Source organism: Diadema antillarum, unplaced genomic scaffold (assembly GCF_040938485.1).
Source record: "Diadema antillarum isolate AM-2024a unplaced genomic scaffold, OU_Dant_1.0 seq00000570_RagTag, whole genome shotgun sequence".
Lineage (NCBI taxonomy): Eukaryota > Metazoa > Echinodermata > Echinoidea > Diadematoida > Diadematidae > Diadema > Diadema antillarum.
This window is the reverse complement of record NW_027271508.1, coordinates 874200-896348: the sequence shown is the minus strand read 5'-3', so window position 1 is coordinate 896348 and position 22149 is coordinate 874200. Positions and strand designations below refer to the sequence as shown.

The 22149-nt window shown below is 37.5% G+C and overlaps 1 protein-coding gene across 5 annotated transcripts in view; it reads left to right on the top strand.

Annotated features, from left to right (window-relative positions):
• Positions 1–22149, top strand: part of LOC139735362 (proline-rich protein 5-like) — a 114275-nt gene that overhangs the window by 80313 nt on the left and 11813 nt on the right. For all 5 annotated transcript variants that reach the window (XM_071646114.1, XM_071646113.1, XM_071646110.1 and 2 more), the window contains one exon: positions 21176–21256. In XM_071646114.1, coding sequence (XP_071502215.1) covers positions 21176–21256 — 81 coding nt within the window. The remainder of the gene's footprint in view (positions 1–21175; positions 21257–22149) is intronic.

Genomic DNA, 22149 nt, shown 5'->3' with positions numbered 1-22149 from the left:
GTCCCTGTTTGACTCTCTGGCAGGTTCGTTCTTTCCTTTGAAGTCAAAATCTGTCGTGATGGGACAAGATCTTTGGAGAGAAGAGTGGGCTTGGGGGCTTGGGGTTGTATGGGGGGGGGGGGGGTGCTACAATACATTTGTTTGGACGTTAAGAAGACAGCAGTGGGAAGGAAATAGGTTGCTGTAGTACAAGTTAATGTCAGCATTATATCTTTAGCAATGCTGTGCATGCAAATGCAGGCAGCTGCGCTTGCTCGAAATTCGTGTAGAACACACGCACGACGTAGGAGAAGTGCAGAATACTTGATGATAACTGCATTTCATTAGAGATAACAGTCATACGTCAACATGCACGGATAGTAGATCGCCCATCGTCGCACTCGTGTACCGCACTCACGTGGTAAGAATGACATTTAACGGTTTGACGATGTCGATTTGCAACCCTGAAATACGGGGGCATGATGTATGACTTTTCGCCACATGCTGTTGCACGTGTACTTTCTGAACTGTGTGTCGCGTTGACATCGCTGTACATCTTAAGTGGGTTTAATGATTAACATTAAACACTGTATAGCCTTGTAGTTAAAATCTCACAAGAAGAAAATTGCGTCATATATCTACACTCGAATCACTATTTATTTAGGCGATGTTATCGCGTGATAAAACTCAGACTTGTGTGTCTGAGTATCATGGTTGTCTTATAGCAAAGGACTTTATACTCGAGACAGTCGTCACACTTCATAATCGTTGTTTTGATTCATATCTATTCGTATCCAAAATAACTATGAATAACCATAATATATAGGATCTCCAGTAGATGGAAGGTTATAAATAACAATAAACTTGTAATTTGCTCTTGTCATAATTATCACACGATCCACATGACTTTGATATTGATCCATGGATTGGATTTTACGTGAATTTAACCGCATTGAGTTCTAAGAAATCTATTGTTCATCCTGCATAATATACACTGATATTCATTTCAGGGTGTCGTGTTTGGATGCAACTTGTAAATGCAGTATTAGGATCATCATAGTGAGTGCAATCACAAGAATTGTTGTCACTACAATGCTAGCGGTTACTGTAAAGCATCAGTCGTGGAGTAGAAGAGGATGTACATAATGTATATAATGTGTATATTACACGCTCACATACACACACACAGTGTGTGTGTGTGTGTGTTACTGTGTGTGTGTGTGTGGGGGGGGGTGTTTTTGCGATTTTCATATCTACTGAAGAAAACTAAACACTAGATGTAAAACCCTCTTGTCAAAGCAGTGTCTTTGACAGGGTGCTACTGTTGTGTCCAGATGAACCTGTATGCTGTCGCTGTTCTTTTTTCCACACTCAATTCTTGTCTGTCAATTGCCCTAGAAACCTTAGATATATTACTGAATTATTGTTTGGAGTCTTATGTCGCCAGCGTTCTCTTTTTAAGGAACGGAGATACAACCCTTCTGTGTTCCTTTAGGCGTCTGGACAGGACTAGTGACACCAATGAAAATGTCATGCTGAACATGTGCAGACTAGCACTAAGTTTCTAGGCCATCTCTTCCACATCTCTGAATAAACGTGAGTCCAGTCACCCGCGACAGCGTCAGCTGTTGGAGTGTTAAGAATTACACAGCTTCCCTTCTACCGCACCTGATAACACCTTACGAGATCGCTGCTTGAACTCACTCGACGAAGCTTAAGTGGGACAAAATGATTACTCCATGGCACGATGATTGTCAGATAGTGAGAAGCATAATCTCAGAGAGGACCTTCGCCTCAAAGATGTTATCAGGAGTACCTTTTTCCTCTTTTATTTGTCATCGTCTTCCTGTTTATTATTATCATCATCATTTATCATTATCATTATTATTATAGAAATTATTATTATTATTATTATTATTATTATTATTATTATTATTAATATTATTATTATTACAATATATTGTACTATTATTATTGTTATTATTATTATTATTATTATCATTATTATTATTATTATTATCAATAATATTATTATCATCATCATTATTATTATTATTGTTATGATGATGATAATGATGACGATTATTAATATCATTGTTATCCTCAACATCGTCGTAATCATTGTGCTTAATTGTGCTAGTTATGTCGTATTTACCGCCTATGACTGTGACGAAGGACAAAGATTTTGACGATACCTGTTGATTACCTTTGATCATGTATTTTGTCATCTGATTTTTGGAAACGGCGACATACATTCGAAAATACATGTGAAATGCTTTTTGTTTTTAGTAGGAGTAGGTTGCATGAAAAATGGACTGATTTTCTCTTTGCTGTACTATATCACTGTCTTCGTTGTCTTTGATTGTTAATTTCATGTTTATGTTTCTGTTATTTGCTATTTAATTCTTGTAATGTACGAACAAATCTAACCACAAAGCAGCCTCAAAAGCAAGGAGGAGAATGTACATTAAGATGAATTATGGCATACAAGCAGGTCGCTGTCGGAAAACCTGTCTGATTATGCTGATGTTGGTTGCGTCTTCTACGAGGCAGATGCCAAACACGCATGGCAGCTCTGTTGATAATAGGTCCTGAGTGGTGATTGATACGTCATGATTTACCCAGCAGAGACTTGATTGATACTGTCTGCGACATATCGTGGTCAGACAAATTTGGGGATCATTCCTACCACCACACAAGCCGTGTGCCAAACTAATTAGCGTTTTTAGTCAGCAAACAAGGCAAAACGCATTATGGGCGAAGCGACATCACCATCTGCAAAGGTGTGCTTCAGAAATTGAGGTGCCCGTGTGTGACCGCCAGAACGGGCGAATATAATTATAGACGGAATCTCTGGCACATGAATGTAACCCCAGGGCATTCCTTTCCTTTCTATTGCTTCCCAACACGATGAATATGAATTAGGACAAGTTCGATCTTCGTGTCGACGCACAAGTCGTCTGCAGCCAACCGTCTCTCTTCCCGCCTGGTGTCAAAGATATTTCCTGGGCATAAGATTCAGAAGCATCTAGACTAGCTTTTCAGTCAATTAAAAGTCAAAATAAAACCTTTGTGAGTGCTATCGTTTGATCATGATATTCTAATTCTATGTAGAAATTTTAGAATGACGACATAGTGTGGTACGTATGTTGTGGTGCACGGTAAAGCAGCCTATACACGCAACTTTTCTCGTGTCGCACGTAAACAATAGAGGCAATTTGAATGTATTTCACATTAAACAAACCACAAACTTTCAGGTTTGGCAAAGTATTCGGTGTTCACAATGGTGGGGATTTTGCAAAACAAGGTTTTCGTTCTTTGGAATATTGGAGTATTTCATAAGCTTGATACCCACCAGCTGAAGTACTACCTTGATGGAAACTGCACCCACCACCAACAAACAAAGAAAAATACCACGGCTTGTGTTTTTGGAGCTGAGATCTCACTTCAGTATATCCTCGGTAGATGTTGAGGTATAGGGGTATCAGCGGTCGCTGTTATTGCATAGTGGACTCGCCTGAAGGTGTTTTTCACCACGATGTTTCCGAGCCTCAGTGCGATCAAATGACGATCAGTCGAGAGTTGAATGCATCCTTATTATTTGCTGGGATGAAAGGAGACACGCAGAATAATGTTACTTTGAGTAATTCTGCCTTCTTGTTTCACAACCACAATGGCTTGCCTAGTGGCTGTTTTTATTTCTGAGAATTTGCCATTTTTCTTTACTTTCTTTTTCCCCCGAAAGGAATGGTACATTCGTTCGATTTATCTCGATCATTGTGTCGATACAAGTTGTTAAACAAGATTTAGCAGTCACAGTTATTCAAGAGTTGTCAAAATGACACCTCCTCACAGAGTGCTAGTATTGAATTCGCTCTATAGACGTACCACATCTATATGTGTTTGTGTGTGTGTCTGTTTTATTCTTCTTCATATTTTTTTCCTCAAATTTGACCCCTTGCAGAAAGATGACGTCACATGCATATAATATGAGTCACAGTAATTGCAGTTTCCATTATAATGACAAGGTATAGGTAATGGATCTACATGTACAGGGAACTTACATTTAGGAATAGAACGAATATTTATTCTGGGAGAGATAAAAATCAGAAAATAAACTAAAAGCAAGAACTGGGAAAGGGGCAGCGTCGGAAGGTCGAATTGCTTTTATTTAGATGATAATGCATTTCGTTGATATGATAATGGGATGGGATAAAGTTATAAATCGAAGATAACGCTCACTATACAAGTGTGTTGAAACAAATTGACATGTTACAAGCCATGAGAGAGAGAGAGAGAGAGAGAGAGAGAGAGAGAGAGAGGGAGAGAGAGAGAGAGAGAGAGAGAAAGAGAAGACAGAAAGAGCAATTGAGACAAAATGTGATGTCGAGAAATAGATGCAGATAGGTATAGGTTGACAGTGGTTGATACATTGAGATAAAATTAATGAAAGGAAGGGAGAGTGTGTTTGTGTGTGTGTGTGTGTGTGTGTGTGTGTGTCTGCGTGTATGTGTGTATGTGCGTGTGTATGAATGTGTGTGTTTATGTGCGCATTTGTTTTAAGAATACTGGTACTAACAAGACAGTGTCTTTGCGAAAAAGAGGAAGAAGAAGAAGAAGAAGAAGAAGAAAAAAAAAAGAACCACCGTCGCCAGATCGCAACGAATCGATTAAACGGGAAGCTGTGTAGAAGGCCACATACTCTCTAGAGTGCTTCGTCTTATTCAGAGTTTATTTCTTTCAAAACGACGCCAAACGGCGAATTCCGCATCGCGTTAAAAAGGCGCCTTGGAACCATTCGAAGATTTGCTCTTGCCTCGTGCATGCCGTTAAAGAAATAGATCGATCGTGGAGGGAATCGTTAAACTGTCCATGGGGAAACTTTAATGGAGTCGGAATCATAATGTATTCGAGGCGAGACCATTTTGTTACCGCGATTATGCCCATTTGTACCGCCGACACTTGTTTCCTGCGTTTGAGTGTGTGCATGTATGAATTAACCGTTAGTGTGCCATATTCATTTCTTGTGCGTAGATATGTGTGTAAAATTTGAGCACAGTTGACTCATTAGCTCAGAAAGGAGTAAATGTTTGTACAATGTATTATCATAATATGTTGTTTGAGACATTTTTTTTTTCAGGTTTTCTGTTTAATCTGACCAATATCTTTTTCACATTTTACGAACGTAAACATTAAGTATTGTATTTTGAGTTATATGCAAATCATCAAAATGAGGAAATGTATACCAGAAAACATAGAACCAAATGAAGGTATGACAGTACCTCTCCTAAAATTGCTTCATTATTGCTTCTTCAGTGACATTACAAAAACACGTACAACTTGTTATTGTTTGGGTTTTTTTTTTTTTTTTTGCCCTGTATAAGCGTAGGCCCATAGGAAGGGAACCATCCAGACAAGTTGCATGCCTATAAGGCTGTTTCGTTATGAACCAGTACACATCAGCTGACTAAACGTCTAATGATTAGATAGTGGAAAAGACAATATTCATTCCAGCATATTACATTCGTTTTATCAAAAGATATAATCGATTATAAATTTCCTCACCACACAGGCTGCCATATAGACTAGAAATCAACTATATAATCAATTATAACTCTTCATAAAACAGGGCCCAGGGCCCAGCTGTTTTATGAAGAGTTATAATCGATTATATTGTTGATTTCAATCATGAGTCTATGGAAGCCTGTGTGGTAAGGACATTTATAATCGATTTTATCTTTTGATAAAACGGGGCCCAGGTGTCCGTACAGAAGACACCGCAGAATTACATTCGTCTTTCTCAACCTTATGATATGCATTCTTTTGACATGCGAGCAAGGAATAATAAGATATAAAGGATACCGTACAATCAAGACAGTAAGATTTTTGCTTTATCAGTATTGAGCAACTAGGGGGAATACACATAAACGCACACACACACACACACACACACACACACACACACAAACACACAAACACACACACACACACATGTGTTCGAGGTAGTCAAAGTTTTGGGTATTTTATGTGTTTGTGATGAAGATTTGGTCAAAATTATTAACTGAGAAATTACGCCTAGTAATGTAATCTACATGTTGCTGTTTTGTTAGCATTCCAATGGCGATTTTAATAATTTTTGGGTGTGTAATAAGCTTGAAAGCGTGGATAGTCTGGTTAGCACCAACAAGCAGAAAGGGAAGTATAGAAGATGCATGATGGAGAGCAGCAGCAGTGACACCAATGCCCCGGAGGATTTTAGGAGAGACGAAATATCGCACTCCGATGACACCACTATGATAAGGTATTTGAAAAGGAGTAGCTATACAAATATACCACCTTTCTCTTGACCTTTCTCTCTCTTTCTCTTTAGAATCCCTCAATAAAGTACCCATTCAGTTTTCCTCCTTTAACCCTTTTTAGAATGATGATGGATCAGACAATTTTTTTTTTCGTAGTTCACTAAATGGCTAATGTGGGATTATTCTACGTGGGAGTTGAAGCTGCAAAATTCAGTCCATTTGATTCTCTTCAATACAGGTGGATTTCATTCAATTTGCTCTAGTGTTACTTCTCTATTAAAATAGATATCTGGCCTTCGTCGGGTATTTCTAACACCTACGTATAAACAACATAAATCATCATGTCCCAAGGAAAATATGCTCTTCTTGAAAAAGAAATAGGACATTAAAGAGATGAAAATAGAACAGCGAAAAGAAAGAACCTGGTCGAACACAATAGCAATACAAGTGAAGTATTCCAACACAATAAATTGTTGGAATCATACAAAAGTCTGATTTATCTTAAACTCATGAATAACAATCAAGAAAACTATACGTATTTTCATGGTTATTAAGAGTATAATAAAGGCAAGGTTAAAATAATTACATTAAACAAGAACGCTGTCTTTGTGAAAAAACAAACAAACTATTTCCTTGTTTGAATGTAAAGAAATCATCCAGTGACAAATTTTCATATATATATATATATATATATATATATATATATATATATGATTTATTTTCCTTCATTTTTAACTATGGTGGTGTCTGTCTATTCATTGGCTATTCTTTTTTTAGTAGGTGAACAGTCTTTCTTGAGGTAAAAAAACTGTAGGTAGAATTTTCTACATCTGCTCTGAAAGTAAAGAGAAGTAAGATGTAAATCAAATGACGGTGCAAGATCCAGTGAGTATTTACATTGTACATCCCCTATAGTGCTAACAGCTGGAACAGTACAATATATCATCTTCTTCAGTGGCATTGGCTTTACATCTGTTGTGAAGATAACACCTCGAAATACTCGGAGTGTCTTTATTATCATTCGCACGTATTGTTATCTTTTCATATGATATTGAAGTGCACACAAAGTGTGCGTCAAATTGCCTCAAATTGAGTTGTGGGCCAACTGAATTTTGTACCCATGTTAATGTCTTGATGTATTCCATCTACGCTAGATGTGAGCTTGAACGAAGTGCGTGCTTTTAGTGCTGGCTGACGTGTGTTTTACAAACCAATGCATGACGTGTATAAACAGATGCGGGACAGCCATGGCTCGATATGTTAGTGCCTTCAGAACAGGGTGCAATATAAGTTGTTGGAGATAGAGACAGGAGGGATATAGGACGATGGGGGAGGGGTGGGGTGGGTGGGGGTGGGGATAAGTCGGCGAGGTTACCCCAGCCTCGATTCTGCCACCACGATGGAACGCTACGACTTGAGGGCGTAAATCATTTGATGATGGATTTTCATCAAGTCCGCTCACTCCATAGTATGTATAGTAGACTTGTTAAGGGGGTAAACGGTGCATTTTTTAGTACAAATGTCCTACTTGGCACAGATGTTCCCTTAGGGCAATTGAAAAATGTTCATCTAAAGAGACACTCTGTATCTATGCAAATAAGCCTTAATTTGCATGATTTATGCAAAAATACATATAAAAAATATTTAAAATTATATATGCATCCAGCAGAAATACCTAATCTGGTGGAAGTATTCTATAGAGTAAATGGACAAAATTCCTGCAAAAATTTATTTCATACCTATGTAAACGAACATAAAATTTGCATAATTATGCAAGTTATTGTGCAAAAATCTGCATTTTTGAAAGAATTTCTAATCTATTAAGTACTGGATCTTGTAGTACAAAGTTTGAACCTGTTCCTTGGGTCAAAAGCAAATGATTCATCTAAAGAGACAAACTCTCTCTATGCAAACAACCTGTTATTTGCAGAATGTGCATATCAATACCTATACATAGATAATCAGAACAAACAAAAAGCAATCATGTGACAATATCTTAAATCGCTTTTAATTTAATATCCAAAAAGCTAATAGAATAAGACAATATTCTCGCAACAACACTCTTCAGTTGCTTAAATTGTTTCCATATTATTTAAGTAACTTAGGCATTTTATGCATAAATTATGTAAATAGGTATACAAGACGTGAAATTTCGAAACAAATTGATCTTTAAAATCATTTTTACTATCAATTTTCCCTCATTGCGTAAATGCTTTGCAGGGTGGGAAAAATAGCAATCGATAGTGACATTCTTTAAATATGATTATGCAAATATAACAGTAGGGCCTACATAGGAACAGCACTGATATATGCAAATCGGAACAATATTGCTTACAAAAGGATTTTTTCCCCGTTATAAACAGTACACACCTGAGGTCATGGTTAGAAAATCATTACGAAAAACACCACCATTGTGAAAGTGTGAATTCTGATTTTCATTGTATTTTGTAGGCAACCAAGCGAATAAGACGCTTTTACATCAAACTGATTATAAACTTGTGCAAACTATGTGGATGCAAGGGTATCTGCACACATTAAGAACTTACAAGCTTGGGTTAGAAACAACGTCTGTTTCTGAAAAAAAAAGTTCCCTCAGTATACTGTGAGCTGCTATGGCATGGGAACTATGCTAGGAAATTTATACACAATAACATTGTGATAAGGCAATAATTCATGCAAAAATTGTCATGTGAACAATATAGGAGATGTTACACTCTAAGTCAAATAATCTTAGTCTCTGACTTAAAATCAGTCAATTTCAACAATAAATCAAAGCAGAAATAATATGTTCTTAGCCATAAAAGAGTATATTAGATGGCCTTTACAATTACTACGATGTGATTTGTCAACAGATCGTCACATGCTACTGTTTGCAAGGATCGTAAATGTCATATTCTCCCTGATCGTGATTGTCTTCCCTTGGGATATTGTAACTCCCTGGCTGTCCAAAGAATGTTATATTCCACCACATACCAGCTAATACCTGTATAGATCATCATGACCTACATGATCTTGAAGCTTTTTCCAAAAATAATTATGTTAACTGGTTTTGTGTAAAGATGTCAGAGGTTAAAATAGAGAAAAAAATACACAGGTAAAAATGTAAAGGGTAAGAATGTCAGAGGTTATACATATGTGCATCAAAATTAACTTTCATGCGACCCATACATTAAATGCAATGTCGGTGATGACTATACCATGTCACTGAATTCCATGTCCTTTCCTACTTATCAAGAGGAAACAAAAACACTTTAGAGGGGAGGGCTTAACATTTTTTCGATAATCAACAAGGGTATCACTGTCAGGTAGAACATGCACAAATATGTACTAAGTTTCATGATACCTTGATTCACATTCAAGATATGGAAGAAAAAGTGAAATATAGCACTTTCATCAGAGCTTTGACTTTTTGGCAGGAAATTTCCCAGAGAATCTCCATTAGGTAATATATGTATATATCAAGTTTCAAGAAAAATCCTACAAGCATTGCAAAAATATGATTGAAATAGTGAAATTTTAATTTTTGAGGGCCCAATTGTCCTTGATCTCTGACCCCTGACCTTTGACAAATGACCCATAAATTCCCTAGAAAATCCCTTCCAATACCAAGTTCCATGAAGATACCTTGAATCATTTGCGAGATACGGAGAGAAAAAAAAAAGAAGTGAAATGAACATTTTCACTTGACCTTTGACTCTTGACCTGAAACTCTCTAGAGAATCTTATTTTGGTAGTACATTTATGCAGTCAATAAGTTCAAGAAAATACCTTCTGGCATTGCATAGATATGGGGAAAAATGAAATTTTGAGCATTGACCTTGAACTTTTTGACCTTTGACCTCTTGCCAATTTTACTTAAAAACTACCTAATCAATTGCTCCATCATACGTCATCCTTGGACCAAGTTTGGTGAAATGTGCTTAATCCAGGCTTGATTTATCGTGTAAACTGATACAATTTCTTAGGTCGACCTTGACCATTGACTTATGGTACATTCGGGTATTGATATGCACAATATGCTAATTAGATGGTATTTTTATAGAGAAATAGTGTTTTGATATTACAAACCATTTCCTTTTGACTAAAGGATAAGCATACTACTTTGGTAGTCTTTATCATAAAATGCACTTCTTAGACTGTGAGAAGAACTTTAAAAATAATGTTTTTTAACTTTACTTTCTTTAGTAATTATGTAAATTAGCTGGTAATAATGGTTCAATTTTTCAAATTCTTTTCTCATTTTGTTTTATTAAAGGGTTATATCTATCTAGGATGAGATTTAAGGGGGTTTCATTGTTTACAAATCAAAATGCATAACTCGCGTAATTGTAATGCAAATTTTATGTTTATTTACATAGGTATGAAATCACTTTTTGCAGGAATTGTTTCCACATACTCTATAGAAAACTTGTACCAGATTAGGTATTTCTGCTGGATGAACATATATTTTTTGATAATTTTTATATATATTTTTGTGTAAATTATGCAAATTAAGGCTCATTTCATAGATACAGATTGTCCCTTGAGATGAAACAATTCCAATTGTACCGAGGAACACGTGTGCTAAATAGGACATTAGATTGTACTATAAAATGCAGCGATCGCCCCTTTTTTCGCCCTTAGCAAGCCTATACTATCATACTCCAAGGCTCACTCTCGTGAATCGGTATCTCAGAAAAGACACTGCTCTTCATGCGTGTATTCTTCAATATCCCTTTATAAAGCCATGTGCCCATTGATACTTAGCGATAACGTTCAACTTTTCGGTTTCCCCTCAAATAACATTTTTAGATATTCATCTCAATCTCAGGTGTAAACATAATTGTGATGAGTCAGTCACTTTGTTGACGACAGGGTGTACGATGAGTTTATCCTTGAGTGAAGCAGGAGGTGTCCGTGTGAAGGCGAATTACTCGACATTTGTCTCTTTTTGCGGGAGAGAGATTGGCTGCAATTGCCTGCCTCTCTTGAGTAATGACCTTCATCAAGAGATGCGGAGAATTTCAAATCAACGAAGAATTCATGGCATTGCCAACAGGTATACGCCGTTGCCATGCACAATATACTGATCACAAAAAGGATGATGAGTACTGTCCCCCCCCCCCAAAAAAAAAAAAAAAAAAACCCACCCACATCCAGACACCCACACCCAGACACTCTGACCTTTCCATAGTGACGAAGGAGGGAAGATAACGCAGATATAAAGATTGGACGAAAATCAGTTCCTTCATCTCTTCTCTTCCACATATTACACAACAGACATATATAAACATACCCAAACGCATGCTCCCCCAAAAAGAAACCAACTAAAACGGTGATCACCGAAATGTAGAGAGCATGTATTCCTTTATGTCTGTTAATAGTTACTTGTCTTTTTATGTGGCACGTTGTCGATTGATTTTGCCATGTCAAATCCCAGCATTTGGTTACGGCAAAATACGAGGAAGGATCAGTCCACGCAAATCTCCATAGTTTCATTTCTCCCACGCAGTTCTCATTTTCACGAATCATTGCTGAACGTCCAATATCCAGATGGCGTCAGGAAAGATGGCATAAATCGGTCGATCGGATTTACTCTCAGTAATCAATCACATTCGTTTTCGTCGACAATCCAACCGTCTCAAATGCTAATACAAATATTCGCATCGTTTTGAAGAGTGCAGTATGCTGAATAATGGCTAGAAGAGAGAATTGTTTCCATTTCATTATACCAGATTTCTTCAGGCGATGAACTTATGATGGCGCACCTGTAATCTGCAGGCTGTCAACCTGAAAATGGTTCTGTGATGTAGCAGATCCATAGATTTTTGAAACGAACGTAAACCTTGGTTAATTTATACGGTTGCGGTTTTTTTTTTCGTTTAAAAAAGTAGCAGTTAGGAACAAATAAGCACATATTGTTTTGTTTTGATTTGTTTTGTCTGTGATTTTTTTTTCATGACACGTTTGGGTAAACATGTTTGGTATATTCTACTCTCCTGATGAATAATGTTATGATAAAAAAGACATGCGTATCAACTAAACGTGTATGACGTATAAGATAAGGATTTCCTGTCTTCCCGTGTAGAAGGATGGATGCCAAGTTAAGATGCTTCCGTGTGTATTTTCTCTTCGCGAATCAGAATCTTTATTTTTTTTTCATCCCCAAACCGTCTTTTTTTTTTTTGGTGTTAGTCCGTCGAAATTTAATCTAACATTTCTATAATCATGTACCCTGTCTTATTCATCCAGCATGGTTTTGATTGATAGGATTTCTCCTTCTATCATTATGTACCCTGTCTTATTTATCCAGCATGGTGTTCATCGATACGATTTCTTTTTCCTTCGTGCATATTCAGTCGAATGTAATCTCTTTTCAGTCTATCATGTTGAGTTAATACAAATCACCAGTGACATTTTCAGTGGTAAAATCAACGATTGATTGTAGCAAGCTCTTTGTGTCAATTGAACTGTTGTTAATTAGCTTCAAAAAGAGTACGATATGAATAATAATATAATAGTAGTATTAATATGTATAATATAATAATAGTCCATGCATTCGTTGAGCGAGTCTTTGGCTTGCTTGGCTCTGGTTGGTCTTGTGGTAATGAGTACGGATCCGCGTTTATCATTTACCGTATTTTCGATTAGTTTACATAAAAAAGTATAGGAAAAAAAGTTCACTATGATTTTACATCAGGGAATGGGCTTATAACAGCGCTGTTTTACCCAAGCCTAAAAGCGATAGAAACATCGCATGATACGCCTGATAAAACTGATCCCTCTTTCCATTTGTCGAGTCAAGAGGGAGAGAGTGAGGTGTGTTGAAGCACTGAAAATTTAATGGTAGTTCATTGTGTATGATACCATCTTGTGATTCCCAGAGCGATATATGTGTACGTGTTTTAACGCACGTAGAGGAGACAGTCTATGAGAGTCATTAGGATTAATTAAACCAGAAGGGGTAAATGGAGGGAATGAAAAGAGGATTGTGTTTGTGTGTTTGTTGGTGTGTATGCATCTATTATAGTCGATGGTGGTATTGAGGGAGAGAGAAGGCATATTTTTCCCCTGACGTCATAACATCGATGCAACGCGTTGATGGAAGAAGAGCTGCTTGTTATCTCACAAAGAGCGAACATGACTTGAGTGAGAATCTTCTAAATCACTGCGGTTTGGAACGTGCAATTATAATTATGAGCTGAAGGTTGTCGAAATGACTTTATACAGGAGGAGGAAGGGTGCCCCCCGGCGGCCAACGTCAAGACAAAAATAAGGAAATATTTCCTGCCCTCGTTTTTTCTTCCCTGGCAATGCAGCTGGCAATCACCCTCTTTAAGTCATCGTGTGCTGACGTAGACATCGTGCCGAAAACCATATAACTTGGTGTAGTCACGCTGGCAAGAGACGCGCCACTTAAAGCAATCATGAAACCACTTTACGGGAGGGGATGTGATGACTAGCATTAGAGAATACCCCATGTTTGTTCTCTCATTCTTCTGAAAATGGTAAATTATTAAGACGTTGTTTTGGTATATGGGTGAATGGTATGAAAAAAAACCCTGAAATTTGATAAAGGTATGAATCATATTCGGAGGAAATATCACTTCTCATTTTCTATCGAACAAGGTGATATGAGCGTATGGCCCAATATAAAGAATGTAGTTTAGTTTTCAGTCTCATACTGACAAGATATTGACTATCGAATACAACGTATTGTCGATAGTTATATACTCAGTAGTATTCATGTCTGACTTTCACTGATTCAGTATTCATAGGAAGTGGTGTGCCATACCTATGGAGGATTACCTATAGAAGGAGGAGGGTTGATAATATTATAAAACGGTGTAAAAGGACCAGTTCACCTTAATATGCGTGAGGATTGAGTGAATGCAGCAATATTAGTAGAACACATCAGTGACAGGAATCACACAATCCGTTCAAAAATTATGAATTTTTAAAAGTTTCTGCTTTAGTCGCTGCTGGATAGGAGGATCGACTACTACAGTTTATGATGTCACGTGCGTTGAACAATTCAAGGAAACTAAAACGAGAATTTCACAAAATTTCATTATTTGAAGAAAGTACACATTCCCTTGAATTGTCACTGACTTATGTTAAGGGTTGTATTATTCCCATGCCCTCTTAAAGAGACAAGTCAAGTACTCTTTTATCATGAAGACAGGTGAAAATATGTTTATTTTTCTTCATATTTTCTTTATATCGTTCTGCACAAGCTGTAGTAGTCTTTTCATGCAGCGATGGTGATAGTGAAACTTCAAAAATTCATAGTTTTTGCACAGATTGTGTGATTTTCCTCAAACTTTCACCGACGTGCTCTATCGATATTGCTGCATTCACTCAATCCACATGCATATGAAGGTGAACTTGTCCTTTAATCTCATTTAGACTCCATCTTCCTCTATAACTGTGAAAATGGTTCCCGTCACGTTATCATGACTCACCAATGAGGATACCATGTAGGAACCAAATTTTCTCTAATGATGACTTTAAGCCGTCTACACTTATGATTTATTGAGAAAATTAATGACACAAGTATCTCCTTAAATTCGTGGCTTTATTGCGAAATCTTTATATGGTGGGATGTTTTGTGATACAACTGAACTATATACATATGCTTCAAATGTGATAGCTCGAACATCTTTTTAATCACTGCTCCCAATAGTAAATACTGACTTTAAGATCGGAATAATTTCAAGAAGCTCGTTAGACTTCTCATAAGATCTGAGATAGAAAAGCAAGTTGTCGCTGCAAACATAAATGAGCGGTATGTAAGAATGTTAATGTACACCTACAATCCGCCAAGCTATGCACTGTAGGATCCTCAATTTGCCACGACATTAATAGCCCACTAAGTGAAGAGCACGGAAACTAAAATGGCAAGGTTTGAGGGGCTTTAATGAAACCCATGGATCAAGCGATCAAGACGGCAAATTATGAAAAATTGACTGGGGGAAATTGAGATGACAGCTATGTATGCTATAATATAACGCTTTTCCTAAGCTGGGGATATATCGTAGGTATCACGACCCGATGTACTCACTATAAGTATAGAAGTGGTGTCCTCATTTTCAAACAAGGTAAGTAGGCTATATATCGTCGATATGCGCGTAGGTGTAGGCTGTTTGAAAGGTTCATCTTCAGAATGTGATTTGTCATGAATTTGCTGCTCTCTTCTATCTTTTTCTTTACCAAGGGTCTTTCTGTCAGCCTTGAATTATTTTAACAGGGGTTCTTAAAGACGACGACTGCGTAAAGAGGACAAACAGAAATAACTCTCGGAGTATAGTTCTTCTTTGGAATTAGGGCGTACCTCTCGTATGTCACACAATATTATTTCAGTAGTATGGTGTAAAAACTCCAAAAATAAGTAACATTGTAGTTGCAACGATAAACCTCCACTCCCCCCCCCCAAAAAAAAAGCAATAACAAAATGGTTGCTACCATCGTGTACGTTTGACGACAGTCATCCAACAGTGGCAAGCTGCTGTGGGATGGTGGCTGTCGCTCCTTGCTGTGCTTGCACGGACGAACTCCTCTGTGCTCTGTCTGGTGAAATTGCTGCACATTCTGTGGATCCGTCACACCGATTTAATTCGTCTTGACTGCAGAATTAGATGCCGTACTCCCCCGAGAGCAATGCGAACTTGGCCCCTCTATTGTGTCGCCCGTCTTTCTCGGGCGTGTTTTTCTTGCATGAATTATGCACGATAGGTGCATGTTGTACGCTGCGGCGGTCACCGACCACCAGACTCCCCGCTACCCAACTAAAAGAGATAGGGTAAAAAACGCTCTCCTTGCAGCAAGATGAAGATGACATTTAGATGTAGAACACAACTTAAAGCCCGCAGTCAAGTCAGTCTATGAAGTGCACGGGGAAAAATGATAATGTCATAGACAGACAAAAGCATCTAATTGTTCTTAGGTCTTCCATTTAGATAGGATGAACATTTCTTACTGTTTTCTACGTCATTTTGTTGTATTTCTCATCAAAATGCCCTGTACGCCTTACAGCGAGAGAGGAAGAAGCAAATCATATAGGGACGAATCAACCAATGCAGTTTTCATTTCACTTTGATAATTCATTATGGAAACTGATATTGCTGCAAGGAATGATAACCACAAAAGAACCGCGATGAACATAATTTGCCTATAGTGCAATTCATTTCATCATGTAAGGCAAATAAATCATTATTATATCACATTTACAATATTCAAATCAAATATCTTCATTTCCTTTTACATTTGGCGCATATGACGAGATTAACGCAAAAATAGATTTCTAATGTTGTTTTTTTTTCACCATCAGCTCAGATAGCCAGGGGATCCAGCATTAACATACCTGAGAATGACTCCAGCTTTTAAACTTGGTGCCGTTTTAGCGTGGCTTGCCAAAAGACAAGCTGGTATCCCGTTTTCTCGGACGTTTGCGATTGGAGTCGGCTCCAGAAAGGGTGCACAATAATGCTCCAGCTGCGTTTTTCTTTCATACAAAACTTTTCCACTCCTGAACAGGTGTGATATCAAAGGAGCGCGCACATCTTCTAAGGCTTGTAAAACCATTGTAGAGCATTTAGTCAGGTGGAGCGTCTTTCAGTCCTCACAATTCACCTATATTTACTCGTCGATTGGAAGAAGGATAATTGATATGATACTTGATGTGTGTGTGTGTGTGTGTGTGTGTATGTGTGTGTGTGCGATGCTGTTTATCATTATGATTATGATTACGTCCTATAAGTGTCATCATTATCAGTTCTTGTAGTTGTATGGACCAGTATAGTACCAGTCCCGTACGGTAGATTGTGTCAATTTTGTGTCACTATATAGCTGTATCATTTTAATATCATGGTTAAACAGAAAATAAGATGACCTTAACAATGAGTGCATGTTCTCTGCCCTTGACTCCTCTCTCAGCGTTTGAAAAGTGATATCTTTTAATCTCAGATGTCATCTCTACAAGAGTTAGTTTAAATCGGTCGACGAGAGCAAGAGAGGAGTTATCTTTTTTTTTCTCCTTTTTTATAGTGATCTGTGGACAGAATGGATCATATTCGAGTATTTCTAAAATTGAATGTCATAATTTACGTGATGTATGCTAGTCAGTGCTATTCGAGTCGACTTCCAGAGCAAGTATGCCGATCAGGAACGGTTTTCTAAAGAGACACAATCCAAACTTGTAGAGAATAGTCTGTGTGTAGTGCCGAGACAGCTGCCATGACAAACCGTAATCCACTCATATTGCAGATGTATAAGTTCACATCTACTCCTTGATATACTGCATATAATATACTCTGGTACGATGAGCAAGGATAGTACTATACCTCTGACATTAATAATTTGTGATAAACTGACGCCTATCTACTTGCATATTTATTTTTAATGATTATTATGATCAGGGATAATTTGTTTGGAAATATTTGTCAGTTTTGTTCTGGTTTTGAGTTTCCAATGTGGATTCAAAAAAGATATTCATTTTCATGTGAATGGACATGATATGTAATATTCTTCAGATACCTTTCATTTGATATTGTAAATACATAAGATTGAGTGCTTCATGAAATAGGCAAACTTATTTCACTCATCAGCAAATATACCACAAACCAGAAATTTGTCAAATGATATTAGACAAAAAGCCAAATCAGAGTGTATTATACTCATAGGTTTTGTTTTGTTTTGTTTTGTTTTGTTGTTTTGTTGTTTTGTTGTTTTGTTGTTGTTGTTGGTGTTGTTGTTTGTTTGTGTGTTGTTTTTTTATTGGGGGGGGGGGGGGGAGGACATACGGTGGGTGATCTTATCATTTTGACATGAAATACAAATCATACCATACTTCTTAATTGGCCCGTGGTTGAACATGTCATAAGATGTTAATATTCGCCATGGAAGAACAACAAAATGATGGTGAACCAAAAACCATGGCGGGTACATATCACCAGCTTTTTAATGTACAGTTGTCTTTGCTCTCTCGCTAAGCTTGTCAACTGTCCTTACATTTGTAAACGAGGGCATCAATGTACGATCCCAGGGGTCCCAAGGCTAGAAGACTAGGTCTCCGAAGCATTGACAGGATTTGATTGTTGCCAAGCAACCGTCTCCAAGAGTGTGAATCAAACCAATATATAATATAGACAGGGTTACGGCGAAGTTTAGTTTCATCTCGCTACTCATGAATGTTCAATTTGACAGAGAGAGAGAGAGCGAGGGAGGGAGAGAGGGATAGGGGGGGAGGGAGGGGGAGAGACGGGGGGGGGGGGGGGGAGAGCGATGAATAGTGAGCTGGAGCTTCCAACTCTCTATTATGCACGAATTATCGCTTATTTCACAGGGGATTTCAATGTCAAATGTATTCAGTGCTACGGTGCTGAATAGCGTAATACGGTACCTTAGCGTTTCATGGAGTTCTGCTGTTTTTTTCCAGTCTCCTTGCTTTGATATTAATCTGAGAGGGTAATAGAATATAAGATGCTGTGCCGAGGGGTACTATTGGTTCTGTACTAAACAAATTTTCTCCCGGAAGAAACGCGCTCACGCTCTTGAAATTTCCCACGTTGTTGTCCTTGCCAAATATTGTATGTTTTTATTGTTTTGATTTGTTTTTAGCTTGCTGTCTGTGTGTTTTCTGTTTGTCTATACATGTTTTCCTGTAAGCAGCTTTTCCGAAATGTTGTCAACGGATTTGGGTAAAAAGTTCTGAAAACGTGAGAAATGCATTTCTGACGCCGCAGAACAATGTAGTCAGGTTCTGGTAATGAACCCGTCCGCCGTCTTAATCCAATATTTTTTTTTTCCACAGATTTCTTTATCATTATGAAACGGTCAATGTCAACACTTTGCTACGTTAACTCCTCCTCCGGGAGTACCCTGAGGACGCTGGACAGATAATACAGGATGACCTCATAGCAAGTTCTATAACACCACACCCTTTCATCTGGATATTGAACACATTCTATATAGATTCGGCAAGCCAAAATAGTTAGGTGACAGGATGCTTTTAAAAAATGCTTCTGGAGCTACACGACATTAGGGGAAATGAACTGCTTTGATAGAGGCATGTGCTTTGTGAGTACTTTCTGATTATGTTATCCCATGCACGCAACATTCATTAATTCACAGACTGTACACCACACGCGCACACACGCACACACGCACACACGATACGTAATGTAAACACAGAATATAGGCAGGTGTGCATATGCGTCAAATCTGTAGAAACTTCTTCTTTGACGACCTATGGTAAGTGAGCTATTCCAGTCATCTATACGGTAAACCTGCTGAATGCATATCAGAACTATATAGTCATCCAGTGTTTGCGTGCATAATTTGTTGTTATATCGCAAAATTCCCGGGCAAGTTTTCTAGCAGTCAGGAATAACCTTTGTTAAGGGTATGAGTGCATAAATTTGAGTATTATGTGTAAAATAAGCCAATCTATTCATGCTGTGTAGTAAAGTGTCTCTCTGCGATTTGGCGCCATCAAGGCATTCTATCCCCACGAGCTAAGCTTTGTAAAGTTGAGCACTTGAACCACTCTGGTTTGATGATATAACTCTTCGCGAGACTCATAATGTATGGCAACACAGCATCAGGTGTCGTGCTCCAGATTTCAAGTCAGTTCAATCCAATAATAGCGACATATGATGGATGATCTCGTAGAAATGAATGCCAATCAAATCGATCATGAATTTTACACAACGAGAGGAGTTAAGAGAAATGGAGCAGCGTGCATGCTAGTGGGAAGAAAACAAAATATATTACCAGAACAACTCAAACCCCTAGAATCCTTTAATCATTTCATATACGAATGTGAACGTTACAATGTTAATGGGAAAATGACGATGCAAGCTGTTATTACTTCTTCATGACATTCAAACTCACAAAAAAAAAACTGCGATTAACTCACTTCTGACGTTTAAATGATATTTGATAAACTTAAAGGGACTGTACAGTATACTGGTAGAGGTAGGGATTCATGTTTTGAACACTCCTAAGTGAGATAATGAAAAGCCTCTTATGAAATATGAAAGAGCATGTAATTTTAAGAAGGATTCAACGTTTATTTGATGAAAATTGGTTTTCAAATGGCTGAGTTATCCAAAAAAGTGTTAATAATAAAAGGCGACATGCCACAACTTTATTAGGGTCTCTTTGTTTCACCTTATTTTTGGATATCTCAGCCATTTCAAAACCGATTTTCATCTAATAAACTTTTGATACCCCTTACAACTACATGCTCTTTGACATCTCATAGAGTGGTTTCTGAATATCTCGTAAAATGTTAAAAGCTAAATCTTCACTTCGACCAGAACTGTACACACCCTTTAATCAACTAGCACAGACAAACATACACAAGGACACACACATACAAACACCCATGCACAGACAAACGCGATAACATGTAAACACTGGTACTATATCACACACTCGCAGACACAAGCGGATGAATATTGCATGATTATCAAAGGAACGGTGCTAGTGAGCGTCTGTGTCAGGGTTGCTTTGTAATTTGCCCCCATGAATACATTCATATTTACCGCCATACCAGGCACAGCCAGGGTTCAACCGATCACAAAGTCGTTTTCTGGTTTTAAATCTTTGAAGCGATACGATCAATCAGGCAACATTTGGCATGACATTTTGACCGGCCACCGTGCATTGCCAACTGAAATTCGCTTTTCAATGATATTTCAAAAGCAGTATATATAGTAGTTATACGTCATTCAGATGTTAATTCATCGAAAAATCAATTTCTAATCAACGTGTCGTGGTACACTAGAAATATGTTTTCTACAGACACTGACAGAGTCAGAGAAAGCAGATATCATCACTGTAGTCTTGACATTCCTTAAAAAGCAACCCTGTTTTATTTCGCTCTCTTTCTCCCTCTCTTTCATTTTATACAGGGTTCAAAGTAAGGTCTTATCAGTATTCAACAAACGCAAACTCCAACCAGGCGAGCTCTACGAACTCAACAAAATGGTCAAGTAAGTAACGTTTTCGTAATATTCAGTCCTGTAATATTTAGTCCATATCTAAAATGATACATATTTCATTCGTCCACGGCCATCCGATATCTATGACGTCTACAACCTGTCGCATTGTAAACGTGCTTGCATGCATTCACAATGAGGTATATACGAATGGACTTGATAATTCTTTTCGTCATCCTTTTCCCTCTAGACGATCTATCAAAAGACAAGTCTTCTAGCTGTGGCACCAATGTGCTTCTACAAATTCAGTGTTTATCATGACTCTTTTTGGTTTCAGTGCACATTTTTGTGTAAGATTTACTACTTTGAAGTTAACGTTTGATAAGACGGATTTTCATAAACAGCAATGAGTGCATGAATAGGTAGATATTGATAAATAAATGAATGAATTTATTTGAGAATGAATTCAATCACTAAATCGTATTGTGCACAAGCAATTTTTGACAGAAAAAACCCTGAGACCTTAAAGGGATGGTATAGTTTTGGTTGAGATGGGGCTTCACGTTTCCAACCTTTTATGTGAGATAATGAGAAATAAGAAACATGAAAGAGCTTACAATATTCTAAGAGAAATTCAAAGTTTATTTCATGAAAATTGGTTTTGAAATGGATGAGATATCCAAACACGAAGAGGTCTTAAGAAAAGGTGGGACCCACCTTTTATTAGGACCACTTTGTTTCACTTAATTTTTTGATATCTCAGCCATTTGAAAACCGATTTTCATCGAATAAAGTTTGAATTCCTTTTAGAATTGTATGCCCTTTGATATTTCATGAGTGCTTTCTAATCATCTCGTAAAAAGTTAAAATCTGAATCCTCAATCTCAACCAAAACTATACCATCCTCTTAAGTGAAACATTCCAGATTGCACTGAAGTCGTTCCTCC